Here is a 16,840-nt window from a genome sequence, read left to right as displayed (position 1 = left end):
TGAGGATCATGGATAATAATGGAAGAGTTGTGGAGGAAATGCACGAGCTCAAAAAGATTTGGAAGGAGTACTTTGAAGATCTGTTGAATGCCGTCAAGCGGGTAACTAACAGCGATGAAGAGCCTAAGGCAGCAGACGATTATAATAGTGGGGAAATTGATGATCTAACTTGGAATGAAGTGGAAGAAGCCATAAAGAGGATGAAAGCGGGCAAGGCACCAGGTTGGGACGAAGTAACAGTGGATATGATACGAGCAGCAGGAGAAGTAGGAACCCAGTGGCTATACAGTGTGCTGAGCGTGGTGTGGAAGGAGAACAGAATTCCTGAGGATTGGAAGAAAGGAATTATAGTCCCGATCTTCAAGAAAGGGGATAAAAGGAGATGTGAGAACTACAGAGGAATCACCCTGCTATGCCACTGTGGAAAAATCTATGAAAAGATCCTGGAGAAGAGAATAAGAAGCAGTATTGAAAGTAGACTGCAAGAGGAGCAGTATGGTTTCAGACCGGGAAGATCAACAACGGACCTTATATTTGCGGTAAGACAACTGCAGGAAAGGAACTATGAGTACGGGAAGGACTTAATCATGGCCTTTTTAGATATTGAGAAGGCGTATGACAGTATCTATAGGGACAAGCTCTGGGATGTGCTGAACGCAAAAGGGATAGATGAAGAGAGAACACGAAAAGTCAGAAAAATGTATGAGGGAAGTGAGAGTTGTGTGAAAGTGGGGAGGGATCGTACTGCATGGTTCAAGCTGGAAAATGGGCTGCAACAGGGAAGTGCACTTTCGCCTTTATTGTTTATTATTGTTATGGATGAAATCCTACAGCAAGTATCAGATGCAATTGGAGATCATAAAATGAAAGCAGTGCTTTTTGCCGATGACCTGATGTTATGGGGAAATTGCGAGGAGGAGGTGCAAGAGCAGTTAGATGTATGGGAGGCAACGGCAGCACAATATGGAATGCATTTCTCTGCAAAGAAAAGTGAAATAATTGTCACAACAAGGAAGAAGAATAGGCCAAATGTGGATATAACTTGTGGAGGGGAAAAACTACAAGTGGTAGAGAACTTCAAGTACCTGGGAATCATGATTGAAAGTAAGGGGGGAAACGCACTGGAAATAAATGAAAGGTGCAGAAAAGCAGGGCAGTTCTTCAAATGCATTAGGGGGCTTATTTGGAGCAAGGAGGTGCCACAGAAATCCAAGGGAATTATATACCGAACCTACTTTGTTCCCATATTGGCATACGGAAGTGAGACATGAGTAATGCACAAAAGCGACAAAAGTAGAATACAAGCTAGTGAAATGAAGTTCCAGAGGAGCAGGTTGAGTGTAACAAGACGAGACAGATTGCGAAATGTGTATGTGAGGGAAAGACTAAAGGAGGAACCAGTACAGGACAGGATAGGATAGAAAAATCAAGACTGCAGTGGTATGGACACATGAAGAGAATGGATGAGGGAAGAATTCCAAAGAGGATGTTTGATCTGCAACTGGAGGGGAAGAGGCCCAGGGGAAGACCAAGAGATAGATGGGTGAAGGGAGTGAAGGAATGTGTGACGAGAAGAGGAGAGAACTGGACGAAGGTGGAAGAGGGGGAATGGTGGAAAGACAAAACACGATGGAGAGGCTTGTGTTCCCGACAGACCCAGCCAGTGGCTGGAAACTGTCCAAGATGATGATGATGATGATGATGATGATGGTGATGATGAATATTACAGTATACGTTTATACTGAACTAATAAGAAAGTATCACAACCTATTACAAACACGAAGGTTAGCAAAAAATTTTTGGACGTAGTGGGACATACCACAAACTCATCATGACCATCACCAGGAAAATGTGATGCTAAACGTTGTGCTAAAACAACCATGATTGATTTGTGACCATCTCTAGCTTGTTACCATCTCCAGAAAGCTTTAATCGTACTTACATTAGTAATTCAAATTTAATTATAAGAAACTGCACCAAGAACAATGCGTTTTTAATGGATCCTCAACATGCTGTTGCCTTCAAATCGCATACTCTCATAATATGCAAATTACATAACTCTTTTACCATGAATATGAAGTTTCTTGTCATTTTATTATAATTGATTGTACAATTAATGGCGCGTTTTTGAGAGCTCATCAGAAAACATATATATACATACGGGCTTCAACTGAAAGCCAATACAGCACCTCACAATTCTTAACCAAAGGGAAATGATGTGTCCGTGACATAAGTGGCGTTATGCCATCTCACTGATGTTCAAACGCACGTTAAGAATATCTGACATGCCTTTCAAAAACTTGTCACGCTCAGCATTCAGATGCACGGTCCGTGTGCTGATGGCTTTATGGTCAGCCTGTTTTAACACTTTACATTAAGAACAGAAATATAAAAAATTGACCTCCAACATGATGATGATGATGATGATGATGATGATGATACTATCAAAACAGGTTATACATAAAATAGATGAAACAATTAAAAAATAGCTCCTTGTCAATTAGGTTTAGTTAATTACGAAAGACCACTATTTAATATTGTTATGAACAATCATTCAGTCAGAATACTTCCTGGAAGAACAAGAGAACGTAATGTGTGAAACACACAATGTAGAAGAAACATTTAATAATTTCTACAACTCTTTTTTAAATTTTTTCGAAGTATAGTATGCTGAAATTGTCTTTTTGAAGGGGTTCTGCAAACATGGTTTCTATTATTTCTGCATGGTATTTGTAGCACCTCTATGCAACTTGCCACACCTAGCAGGTAGTAACAGGTTAGTCACCCCTTAATCAGCAACATACTCTGAGCACATTTAGGACATACTACTGTGATGGCTACTACATCGTCAAGAAACGGGTAATCTATGTACATAGCTGGAACAAGAACAATGGTGGAATATGCCCCATGGCTTTGGTTTCTTTAAAAGTTTGGCAGTCATTATGATACACATATGACCACTGAACGAAGGAAGAAAAAAAAAAAAAACAGGCTTTTACTCTCTGCAAGTACAAAGACTGGAAAGTTCTGTAAACAAATTAAAGGAAATATTGTGTCCATGGCACAAGGAAGAAAATTATCTCTATAAATCGAACATAAATCTTTATGAAGACCATTAATTCTGTGAAGAAACACAACAAAACTTATCAATTTATTAAGTTTAAATTATCAACTGTATAGTTAATTTGGTGTCAGAACTGACTGCTGTTTTTCATACAACTCCATAAACGGTGATAAGCATTGACTCTGAAGCATTTAAGAGTGCAACATCACATTCATAACAGATCAGATTATTCAACATTTTCAAAATTTTCTTAGCTTTACCATTGTTTGCAATTCGTTTTCCATGAAGAGTGCTGCATGGCGAGAGAGTCCATTGAAGCTGGTATTTTGATCTATCCCTTGCCCATCATCTACACTGTTGGCACTGCCCTCTAAAATTATGTCCAGCAAAGATGACACACAATCCTGGAACAAACAATCACATATTTACATAACATTATTATGCAGGCATTATTATGCAGGCTTATCACCATCAAAAATCAGTCTTTGCCCACCAATGCGAACACAAAATTTAATGAGAAGTACATGAAATGTGTTTGTTTACTTTCTTCTTTATTTAGATGCATGCACAGAGAGGCTAAAGAAATATCAAACTCCTTCCCCCCCCCCCCCCCCCCCCCCCCCCTGCTCTGCTCTCTCTCTCTCTCTCTCTGCATGTGCGCGCGCGCGCACACACACACACACACACACACACACACACACACACACACACTTAGTTTTTGGGTCAAGTGAGGAGCTATGGTTCAGGCACTGGATTTATATTCAGAAAGAGCGAGTTTATTATCTCCACCACAGATGTTAAAGTGGGTTTTGATCAGAGTGACACTGATACTATCCAAGTGGCACCTCTTTGGAGCAGAACAAGAGTCTGCAACTGACGCCAACTATGGCATATAAAATAACGTGGGCATCATCTCTGGTCAACCTTCACGCAGTGCAGCTTGACTTGTTTACATGAGGTTTATTGGTGTAACTGATGTGAACATAATGAAGTTTGTGCTATAGACTTCATTACTGATTTTGGTTATGTGATGACAATACCCTTGACTTCTGGTACTGGTATCTATTTGATGCACAGTTCTACCTGGTAGTTTGACACCTATGACAACATCACATTTATCGGAAAGTGGTTGTATTACCAAGCATTTACATTCCTACTGTCCAAATTATTTTAGCTGATCCCAGCACTAATTTGATGAGGAGAGTCCCTTCACATGTATATGCAGTTGGACAATATTACTATTATAATAAATCTAAAGTTCTTAAAATTCTGGCAGCAATAACTGATGCTGCAACTCAAGCAGCACCAGGACCAACTTAAAAATAGCATAAAGAACTGTTGCAACAAAACCAACAGCTTCAGCAACAAAATCAAAAACTACAACAATGACAACATCAGCTGCTGCAGCTAATTCTGCAAGATGGGCCACCGTCTTTGTTTTCAGTGTTTGACGAAACAACTGAAAACTGTGAAAGTTATCTGCCTTGGTTAAAACTACACTTCCACAAACATTACATTTCTAACACTATTGTAAAACGATCTTTGGTGTTACATTCTACTTCAGATTTTCGAATTGATATGTAAATTTAAATCAGTGGATTCCAGTAATGTGTCATTTCATGAAATATGCAGCTTGTTGTCAACTCATTCTAATAAGTTAAATCAAACTGTAGCTGTTGAACTCAAGTTTCAGTTATCACCCCATCTACATTTACATCTGTGCTTTGCAAGCCACCTTGTGCTGCGTAGAAGAGAATACTTCACATACTACTGTTAACTTTCCCTATTTTCTGTTCCATTGATGAAACTTCCATGGAAAGGACTACTGTTGGTTAGCTTCCACATGAGCTCGAGTCTCTCTAGTTGACCTTAACAGAATTTTTGCAAGGTACACGAAAGGGGAAGAAATACATTGATTTACTCTACTAGGAATGTATACCACTGAAATTTTAACAGTAGACTATACTGCGATACACTGTGCCTCTCTTGTAGTATCTGCCACTGAAGTTGGATTAGCATCTCTAATGCTTTCATGCTTACTAAATGAACTGGTGATTAAACGTGCTACTCTTCTTTGAATCTTTTTTATTTCCTGTATCAATACTACACTTCACTTCTACATACTTTATTGGCGTGTTTGCTACCAGAGATTGTACTGCAATTGCATAATCGCACACTAATGGATCCTTCAGTCTATTTAGACACTTAAATAAAGTCTTTCACAGATTAAGGTAACAAAATAAATAAGCATCCACTCAAAAGACTTATACTGATTATAAAACCATTGAATAATAAGTGACTTCTCTTAAGCACAAAAACACAAGTCCAAACGAAGCACAACACTGAACAATGCAAGTATACATGCGAAAAAGTATGCAGGAAAGAGGAAAAATAACGGTTGCATAAAAAGTTCGAGTTACCTGCTGCATCAAATTCCAAGCTTTTGACGATTGCTTTCATCATCATCATCAGGAGGTAAACCTGATTGTTGGGAACTAGCAAGGCTCTCACTTTTATACCCACAGGATGGCATCTGATTGGCTGTATTACATCATGGTGTCAACACGGAAATGGTGCATACTGTGGTGGTGCCCTCTACATCCACAGATTTTGTTTGCACTCCCTATCCAGCACTGATTGCAGCACCATCCCCTTGCCTCATGTGGTAAACTGCGAGAAGCTTCCTCTGTTCCCGTCAGTCAGTTTCAGCCCCCGCCACCACTGATCATGATGGAGGAGGATGAAATCAATCATCGAAAGCTTGGCATTTTATCCAAATTTGATGCAGCAAGTAAACTGAGAACTTTTTATGCAAGGAACCAGTTGCTAAACACTTCATAGCCCTACGAAGGTCGTGTGTGATTTCCATTAACTTTGATATGTATATCAACTAAAAATGACTAGTGAGTGGGAAAAAAGGGAGATTTTCAAAACAAATGTATTAGATTTCATGATAATTAGCTAAAAATTCGAAGAAATAAAGGAATAACTGGTCTCTCGTCTAGATCAGAACGGTTGGCAGGTACGCATTCTGGCTCCTCAATTTGCATGTCTGGTTAGTCTGCAAGCTTTGTACACAAAAGTCTTCATTCAAAAGTAATCACCAGAGACCTGAGCACAACCATCCCACTGTTTCAGAAGCCGAGGACTACCTGTTTCCAAAATTCCTGTGGTGGTGACATGAGCCGGCCCTCCACTACATGCTTCAGTTCATTGACACAGTTGAAGCACTTCCCTTTGAGCTGATTTTTTAGCACGCCACACTTTTTTTAAGTCAAGGGCAGATGCTCAAGCTGCTCCTACTTCAACTTTGACATTACATTTTGTGTGACCTCGGACATGTGCAGAATCACTCTGTCCATAAGCAGTCCAGCTGTTTGTTATTGATGGACTTGTGTAGGCTATGGAGTATAACACAGTAAATGTTACTATTGATGGTTTTTCCACGCTCGACTAATTCGATGAGTATCGAACCTCACATGTCGAGGAAGATGGTGAGCATCTCCTTGCCTTCTGAGGGCAGAGCTTTAATTTTTCAGGGGGAGGTGAAAACACTACATTCGCATCCCTAGATGTCTCACTACGTTATTACAAAGCTGCATATGAAAATTTCAACTGGCTTGGTAGTTACAACATTTCATACCTTTTTATTTGAACACTCATTATAATATAACTCTGCTAAGCACATAATTGACCATAATAGTTCTGGGGTTCAGTACCAACAGGATAGGACGCATTCTCTGATAACTTATAAGTGTATGTATTTCTCAGGTGCAAGTGGCGGAAGAGCGCAGCGAGTTGATCCTTGAGGTCAATGACAGGACATTAAATGGAATGTATTTGCTGCTGGGAGAAGAGCCCCCTTCAGATTTCTACATGCATTGTGGCCTTTGACTATATGCAACTACGAGGTTCCTAAATGTTTTCCTGTGTCATCTACCTGCTTCCATACGATTCCCAGACTGGTCTTTTCTTGGAACTTGACAAAGAACTTCCATGGTTCGTGAATCATCCATCAATAAATATGTTACACCTATGTCCATTATATTTTTGCTTCTGTCAATCATATCTTCCAACTCCAGTCTTTTCGTTGATTCATTTGTCCAATTTTCTATGTTCAGTATGAGCACCGAACAAAACTGGTGAATGGCACATCAGTCTTTCACATATGAATCTACTACTAGCTGCTCAACTGTCAAGAAGATAACCAACTTCTGAAACATGTGCTTATGGGAGATAAACACTGGATCATTTGTGACAATTGGGAGAACACCACAGATGGCAATTCTCATTGTGGATGCAGGACTGCATGCCAAATAATGTCCTACTCTCGAAGTAGTGGAACTATGAGGGTGCTGTCTTAAAATATATGCACTAACACAGCATTAACCTGTCCCAAAATCACTAACTTTTTGAAAGTTTTGATATTGCTGACATATCTGGTGTGTATTTTAAATATCTCAGTACTCTCTGCAGATAACAATACATTCTACTCAACACTGAAAGAAAAATGAGTAAACCAAAGAACTACAACATTTTACATTCCAAGGGCAGCAGATTTGACTTCAATTACAATTTTGTACATAATTTCTTAAAAGCTGACACCAAATGTAAATTAAAAACTTAATATAATGAACATTAAGACCATTTTTAACACACAAAACTACGACACTGCCACCCTCTGAATGCCTCCTAGTAGCATTGCGGACATACAACACGGCAAGAAAAGTGTGCAAGTTAAGCAGAGGTGACTGCGGAATCATTCCAGCAACAATACAGGCCACAAATGGGGAAATCCACTGACATAAGTGACTTGGATAAATGGCATACTGTTATGGCCAGGCATACAGGAACAATAATCTCAAGAACAACAAAGCTACTGTCATGACAATCTTCTGAAAGTCATTTACAGACAGTGAAACAATACAGGGGGTCTATGGCTTGTCCACTCTGTGAAGCAACAAAGTCAACAATCTGTAGAAGATCTAAAGACAGAGTATAATGCCAGTGCAAGCACAAACATTTTGCAGCACACTATTCAATGCAAATTATTGAACGTGGGGCTATGCAGCACATGATTGCCAAGTGTTCTCATGTTGACCCAATGACATCATCAATTTCAACTGCAGTAGACCATGGATCAAGGGTTGGAGGAATCTTGCTTCTTGTCACTCTACATCCAAACTCGTGTCAACATACGTCCTCATCCACACTAATATCTGCTCAAAACATATATGCCAGGGACAAAACCTGGTGGGGGCAGTATGATATGGGGGACACCCCCCTGGTCTTAAGTTAATAACTCTAAGTACATCACTTCACTTGTACATATATATGACTTATACTTAGTAATACATCTGTGCTGTAGGCTGTTTAATTTGTTCACAATAATTACAAATATGATACAGTGTAGACATTATACATAGCTTGTCTTTTATTAAAGTTTTTTTTATATACTATGCTGGTCACATTCATGTATATGAAATTTGAATTGGTTTAGTCTAATTTAGTTATTATGTGATCATTTTTTAAAATGTAATAATAGATATTATACTGCAGTACCTCATACATATGATAAACAATATATCTGCCACATCCAGTGGCCTGTAGACAGTGTACTGCAATGTCAAAACTGGTTGCACATGAATAAAACCAGTAAATACACCTAATTGTATTAGCCTTATTACATACAAAAAACAGGATTACTGTCCATGTCACCAGACCAGAGTTCTACAAAAGCGGTCTGAGGAGTATGAGAGTGAACTCATGTTGACGTCTTGGCCACCAAATTCAACTGATTGGAACCCGATGGGAAACGTCTGGAATGCTATTGGGTACCAGCCCTGCCCTCACAAACCATCAGCCCCTAATTTACAGGGATTGCATGAACAGGGCATAAACACCTGGTGTCACATATCTCTTGACTTTTTGAATCCATGCCAGGCACGATCGCAGCTGTATCGCATTTCAAAGTGGAACTGCATGCTATTGAGCACATGGTCACAATGTTTGGGCTCATTGTGTGTGTGTGTGTGTGTGTGTGTGTGTGTGTGTGTGTGTGTGTGTGTGTGTGTTTAGAAGGACACTTACTTTCTCAAAAAGACTGTAGAGATCTGCAACTTTGCTACTAACATCTTCATATTTCATCATTGCCAGAGTCTGCACAATCTGGCCTACTTGCATCAAATTAAATCTTGCTATGTAGCTTATTGGAGCATCTGTGATACCATACGGTTCTGGATGGACAATTGCAGGACATATGAAGTATGTGAATACAAGATCTGTACATATTGCGTAAACCTGTAAAACAAAATTTATCACATATTATTTGCATTTAATAATATTCATGGTTCACACAGTTACATGAAAACAGAGTATGCTCCAAGATAACAATGAAGTTTTACTCTAAAATCCCTAAATAATTATAATTATAATAACAATGCCTGAAAAAGGGAAAATGCTGAGAAGGTTGTATTCAGACAATTTTCAGACAGGATAAGTGAGAAGCCCGAGAAGTAGGCTCTGTTCCACACACTGGGAGCAACAGAAAGCACCCAAGCATATTTATTTATTTTATATTTCATTGTAAAGTTTTTAAGCACAATATTAAATATAATACAGAAAATAATACATGCAATTTACAGACATACATCTAAATTTTTAATACAATCAATTGCATCATTCATTGCCATCAGGAAATCATTAAAAGTACCACAATAGGCCCTGTTGGGACAGTCAGTGACTATGTGACAAATGGTTTGTCTGGCTGCTCCACAATCACAATCTATGAAGAGTGTCCACTCTTCTGCTGTGACTGGTGCTTATTCAGTTAAACACTGTACATGTTCTGTGCAATTGGTCAAAGGCAGAGGGGTTTCTTTCTTAAGCAGGGCAGTTCTGGCAATGTGGAGGGCAAGTAGTCTTGTTCCCATGAGTCTGTCAGGTTGAATTGAAATGTTCAGCTGCATGGCTGTTTTCATGGATGGTTTTTTTTTTTTTTGGGTTAAACCTGTTTATTTCTAGAATAACCATATCTCGATGGATAGGGAGTTGCAGGTTGCCATGTATGCTTTTAAACTCACAGAGCAGAGCTGCACTTCATCAAAGTCCAGCGGGCAGAATTTGGCTCAATATGGACAGTCATTTGCTGATGGTTGATCTTTGTGTATCACTGATAATTCTCATTGTGTTGTTCAGCTGTGCACTGAGAATTCGTTTGTGTGTGCACTATTGATCCATCCACCACACACAATGCTCCAGAAGCCGTCTAAGTTAAACCTGGCATTCAAAGCTCATGAAGGCATTAAGTTTCATATAGTCACAGATGTAATGTTCCAATGAGGAATATATGTAGGTGATGATGTGATGATTCAGAAACCATCTGTTTCCAGAATATACTTAAAACATAACACCACAAATAAAATAATTAAACAATAATAATGTTAGCTACTCCATTAGTTCCATGTTCTGTAGATCATATTCATGAGAAATACAATGGTGTGGGATGTGTGAAGCGAACCAAAGACTGCACAGCCAAACCTGTAAATAACCAGTAATTGCCTAGTTACTGCTACTCAAGAATTAATTTGTAGTATAGAAGAGATTAATAAGGACGAACAACATTTATCTACATTTGAAAACACTTCTGCTGACCATCAGATATTTTGTGTTTTATAGGTGCGTGTCTTACTCCTTTCTGTAAGATAGATAAATTCACTAGAGAGTAGTGAAGATGAGTTTTCCTCATAATATTTATTTGTAAATCTCTCTAACAACTCTCAAATTGCAATGAATTGTTAACAACAGATTTCATCAGTGAATAACTCTACTGTTAGGCTGTGATTAATATTCCAAAATGGTTAAACATATGCCTGCACGGTGTACCTGTGTGAGCCCCCACACCTAATTCTAATTATTTTCTTTTGCGCAATGAATAATTTTTGCCTAAGTGAGGAATTCCCCTGAATGTAATCCTGTTGGATATTAGCAAGTGAAAATATTCTAAATATGTTAAATTACTGATATCTATGTCCCCAAAATTGGCAATATTGAGTCGCATCTTAACATCATTTCCTACTGTTTTGGATCAGGATGATATATATACTAACTTCCTGATTCATTCAGAATACTTTATTTATGGCTGAGACTCAGCTCATTAAAACAAAATTAATACATACTGAGTCTTATTTGCGAGGCTACAGCTCATTTTCACCAGAAACACATCCTAGTTCTGAAGATTTCACCTGTCCGACAGATCACCATTTCCCCACAAATATTGAGAACACTGTGCTTAATCTAATCTCTATTTATCAGTTTACAACAATATTCTTTTACAAAGCAGTCACTGACCTGACAGAATATAGTTCCAAAAGAGTATATAATAAATATGGTTCAAATCCCTCCTACAGAAGCCCACTGGAAGTTTTACTCTGTAGTCCCTAAATTTCTAAAGGAAAACAGTGTGATTGTTTGTTAGACAGTACACGGTTAGGTTGATATCTTACCAAATCCTTCCCTGATCTGAACTTGTGCTTCTTTTCTAATGAGTTCATGGAAGATGAGACGTTAAACTGTATTTCCTCTTTTCTTCTATCCAGACAGTACGGTATACTCTGTAACATCTTTGGGGCAGAGATTGTGGCTGTGTGTGTGTGCTTAATGTGGCGGCCAATACAAGTAACTATTTATCTAATATTCACAAACACATTCTCTAACATAGCACTCACTGAACATTTTTATTTGCTGGCATCAAAGTTTGACCTACTGGCTAGGTTCTACAGGAGGTTGTGTTAGATACATTACTACAACCTTTTACCTGACTGAACATGTATACTGTTCAATAAAATGAGGATACTATCCAACCATGTTATATTAATGTGATTGTCAACTACAAATAAGTTTTTTTACGGCAGGGAAAGGTGTTCTAAACCTGATACAGCCAAAACTTTCCAGTATGGTAGGAACACGCCCTTGGGAGACCACATCCCAACAGGTGGGACACTACCAGGTGGCACAATACTTGCTTTACAAAGCAGTCCCATGAGTCACGTACCACCACCACACCCTCCTGGTACCCTTCCATCAGACGGCTTTATAGGTTGCCAACCAACTGCTCTCCAGACACCTCACATCTAGCACTCGTGGTACATAATTCTCTGGGCTTAACACCAACCATACCTAGTGGTTCCTCAATCAGAGGCCCTTTTGCTGGGCACATAGTACACTCTGTGCTTTACTCTGGGCTTTACGCCAGCTATGTCAAGTGCACCACCCATCCAAGACACAAAGGAAAGAAAGTTTCGAATGTGGTTCCTCTTGAATCTCTCTTATTGGTATGTATTCATTACACTGACACACAATCTAAGGCCCCTAGTGTTCTTAAACATAGTTTATGCCTATATCATATAATATTAAATTGGAGTGTGTTGGGTTATAACATGAGTACTGTGGCACATTCATACAAGATAAAAGAAAGGCCATACACTCAAAAAGATATTGTTGCAGCTATAAAAGAAGTGAAAGATGGATCATTACTTCAGGAAGTAGCATTGAAATACAAAACTGATCAAATGTTCCTGCCCAGAAAGGTAAATGGTATCCACTCAGGTGGTGTGCAATGTCGGAAGACAAACTTGACAGCTGATCAAGAAACAATTTTATCTACACACATGAATACACCTGCTAAATGGGAATTTCCACTGACAAGAGCTGATGTTGCTTAGGACTTTGTAGAACAGAATGGATTGACCACTTGTTTTAATGATGGTGCAAAGTGGTTCAGAAATTTCTGTTTGCATAATTCACCAACACTGAAACTCTTGAAATGAATTGTAGAAAAGCAATAATTGACCCCTTTATCATTTATGATCAGCTAAGAGAACTACTGTGAGAGTTGGATACCAGAGATAAACCAGCCTACATACAGAATTTGGATGAAACATACTTTTCCGCAGATCCTTCCAGGATACATGTTGTTACAGGTATTGGGTCAGATGTTTCCTTGATATTCAAAGCTCTGGAAAAGACAATACTACAACCATGCTTACTTGTGTGTCAGCTTATTGTTTTTTACAGTGAGCACTTATGGAGTTCCTGAAAGAGGGGAAAATGACTTATCTGGCAATTTTATTCATATGTAGTTCATGGTTTCATGATGTCATCCACCTTTTCAGGCTACTGTAATCACTTCCGTGGCCAGGTCTTTACTTTTCCTGTTGGATGGTCTCCTTAGTCATTTAGATCCTACAGTAATAGAAAAGGCGAAGAGTAACAGAGTTGCAAACATAAAGCTACCAAAGCACACAATTCACCAGCTGCAGTCTTTAGATAAGTGTTGCTTCAAGCCATTCAAAGACACCTTGAATATTGAGTTGATTCAGTGACAAAGTAGCAGTCAGTGAACACCATCCAAATCAGAATTTCTGGATTTGTCAGCAAAGTGTGGCCAGATGCTTTGGAGCCTAAAAACATAACTTCAGGCTTCAAGAGCACAGGAATCTACCCCCTACGATAGGTCACAGTATCCTGTTAACCAATTTGATGGTGCAAAAGTTCATACCTATTATACACAAAACAAAACCAGATGGAAAAAACTCACAAACGTCACTGAGCTGGAGCACAAAAATTTTGAAGACGGTGCCATGTTGCCTTGCTGTGATGGAGGAGAATTTCAAGCTGATGATTCTAGAAGAAGTGTAGCCTCCGTTTGCAACAGTGGCTCTTCTGCAAGTTTTGAGAATTTACTTATTCTGAGAATCAAAAAACTGACAAACATATGATCAAGCGTCATCAAATAGTCACATTCACACAGAAAATAATCTCAGTAGAATACAGTAAACTCTTTGCTGAAAAAGAAAGGCCTCCAACCAAGAGTATGCCAAAAGCAGAAGAGACAGAAAGCTATAACTGTGACCAAAGCTGTGGAAAGTACACAGAAAAGAAAGGAAACTGGGGAGACTGATTCCAATTCTGACACATCTTTGAAGAGTGATGACTGCACGCATGACATTGATCCCTTTGAACAGTCCACACCAAATCCTACTGTAATAAGCGATCTAGCACATGTAGGTGGTGGACTTTGCATCTCGGCTAAATTTTGAGGTGGAATGAGGAAATACAAAAATACTGTAAAATGACCTAGAAGTTGTGCGTTTACAGACTCTGTGGACAAGGATAAAATTGTTTTCAGATTTAATGAAAATGACATTTCCCACATTAATAAGAGTGTTGTGATAGAGAAATTGCCAATTCCTCATGTTACTGCTGGGGTGGAAAATATGAAATGAAAACTTTACTTTGTGTTTAATGGTCCTGTTGATGTTCAAGGTATCAGTGATTCTTTTTTGTGTACCTCTTATTTTTGAGTCAGTGGCAATATATTAAGATATACCCAATGCTGGTTGACTTTACAGTATTAACAATAGGAAAAACAAATAAAGGAATTTTTGTAGTTCACTCTGACGTACATTTCTTTCCGCAAATATCCTGGAAATATCTACCACAGAAAAATACCAGTTACATGTACGTATCACTTTGTGCATTCTCTATCTCATTTATGAGACCTCAACCTTCTATCTTCAGTGTACATAACAATTTCACATATGTATCATACACTGCTGTTTGTGAAAAGGGCAACACCGAGAAGGAATTACCCCAATAGCATCACATTTGATGGAAGTGGCGACAGGTGTGCAAGCAATACGTGATACGTTTTACAGCAAGATGGGGTACACATAGACCAAGCAGAGGCTCCTTGTATCAGTCCAACAGGGTCGGTGTTGCGCCTAGTGTAGTCGGTGCAGAGCTGTCACACAAGGTGGAAACAATACAGTGAGTGCCTGTATGCCTCGTCGACATCAAAGGGAGCCATATTGGCATGTGAGCGAGTTGGAACGGGACAGAATGATCGGTCTCCAGGAAATGAGGTTGTCATACCATGACATTTTGGCTCACACAGGGCACGCTGCTACGACAGTGATGCATGTGTGGAAGCAGTGGACAGAGGAAGGTCACACAGTGACGAGCGGGAACTGGCCCATGGAACATGACCACAGCACGGGATGACCGCCACCTTGTCCGCATGGCCATTACGGACAGTACAGCATCATACACAGTGTTGGCTCATCGCTGGAGCACTGCCAAAGGTGTTAACTTGTCTGCGTCAATGGTCTGTCACCGTCTGCTGCAAATTGGACTGCCGTTATGTTGGATTCCATTGTCCAGAAACCACAAGCTCCTCCGACTGCAATGGGCACGTGAACACTGTCACTGGGGTGCTGAGTGGCAACATATAATCTTTTCAGATAAGTCCCAATTCAATGTGTCCTACAGTGATGGCCACATATGTGTCCAGCAGTACCGTGTTAAGCGCAACCTTTAGGGCTGCATTGTGGAGCCATAGCGGACAAACACCAGGTGTGATGGTTTGGGGTGCCATTGGTTACAACAACCGATCTCGCCTCATACGTATTGCAGGCACTTTGAACAGCAACCAGTACCTAACGGAGGTTGTGGAGCCTGACATACTCTCCCTGCTTTAGGCATCTCCACAGGCCACATTTCAGCAGGACAATGCCCAACTACATATACCGGCGAATGTACAGTTCTTCTTTGAAGAGTGATGGGTACCATTGCTTGCCTGGCCTGCACATTCGCCAGACATGTCGCTCATCAAATATGTCAGGTATAAGGTTGGTCGGCATCTGGTGTGTCACGGTCCTCCAGTAACTGATGTCACTGGTTTGTGGGTTTGGATACAAACTGCGTGGACGGAAATCCCTGAGGATCGTATTCAGAACGTCATTGATTCAATGCCACAGTGTATAGCAGCTCTAATTGCAGTGTATGATGGCCACACGACATACTGAATAGTAGGGCTCAAAGGAAATTTAAGAGATTTGAAAAGGTAATCATTTGTTACTTCTCATATACCTAATCTGTGGTATTAAATAAATTGAATTCATGCATTTCCTTCTTGGTGTTGCAACTTCCACAAACAGTAGTGTATTTTGGACCGGCTGTATCATATTTAAGAATTTCAGTGCAAAAAAAGCGACATGCAGTGTTTTTTCCCTACAGACGACACCAAATGGAGTAATATCAACAGCCATACACCTCCCAAAAAGGTTGCACATTTTTTCAGTGCTATATGTGCTAGACTTCTGTCAACACCCGAGATCCACTATTACATCTTTCACTTGTTTAGTTCTCTTCACTACCACAACCCACACACACACAACAGTCAAGACATTATGTCCCATATGAAATGCCACATAGTTCTCAGAAAAACTGTCATACAATGACACTGATCAATTGTGCCTTTCTGTTTGTACCGCGCCACCAATGTCAATAAAGCAGGGTCTCTTAGTAGTGTAGTGGATAGTTGAAGGCTTGTCGACCACAACAAACTAATCGTTTGGTGCCACAACCACTGCTCAATTTATATGGTTGGTAAGACAGTTCAAAAGATTCTGTAACATCTATGTCATTGCACTTCTGGAAATGTTGAGTTCTATTCAGCTTTACTATACATGTATGTTACATTCTATTCACAGCATTCCTTCAAGCTGCTGCAGTTTTCACAATTGCGCATTTCACAATATGCCATTACCAGTGGAAACCTATACTAAGAGTTTCATTTTGATCCCTTGCTATGAAAAACAGAAGTACCTTAACAGAGTCTTCACAACACAACAGTATCTCAGTGTTCCAAAATAAAATCAACCCGTAATAATCACATGATTATTGATGCTTTCCTTTAACACTACAGTGACTGGA

The 16,840-nt window shown here is 39.5% G+C and overlaps 1 protein-coding gene across 2 annotated transcripts in view; it reads right to left on the bottom strand.

The window, feature by feature from the left end:
* The window catches only part of LOC124554861 (GTPase-activating protein and VPS9 domain-containing protein 1), a 345,101-nt gene that overhangs the window by 237,994 nt on the left and 90,267 nt on the right, over positions 1-16,840 (bottom strand). For both annotated transcript variants that reach the window (XM_047128529.1, XM_047128530.1), the window contains exons 7-8: positions 9,155-9,364; positions 3,325-3,468 (exon numbers count right to left, since the gene is read on the bottom strand). In XM_047128529.1, the coding sequence (XP_046984485.1) occupies positions 3,325-3,468; positions 9,155-9,364 (354 nt within the window). The remainder of the gene's footprint in view (positions 1-3,324; positions 3,469-9,154; positions 9,365-16,840) is intronic.

The sequence above is a fragment of the Schistocerca americana genome, chromosome X (genome assembly GCF_021461395.2).
Source record: "Schistocerca americana isolate TAMUIC-IGC-003095 chromosome X, iqSchAmer2.1, whole genome shotgun sequence".
Lineage (NCBI taxonomy): Eukaryota > Metazoa > Arthropoda > Insecta > Orthoptera > Acrididae > Schistocerca > Schistocerca americana.
The sequence above is the reverse complement of the archived record's forward strand: the minus strand, read 5'-3'. Positions and strand labels throughout refer to the sequence as shown.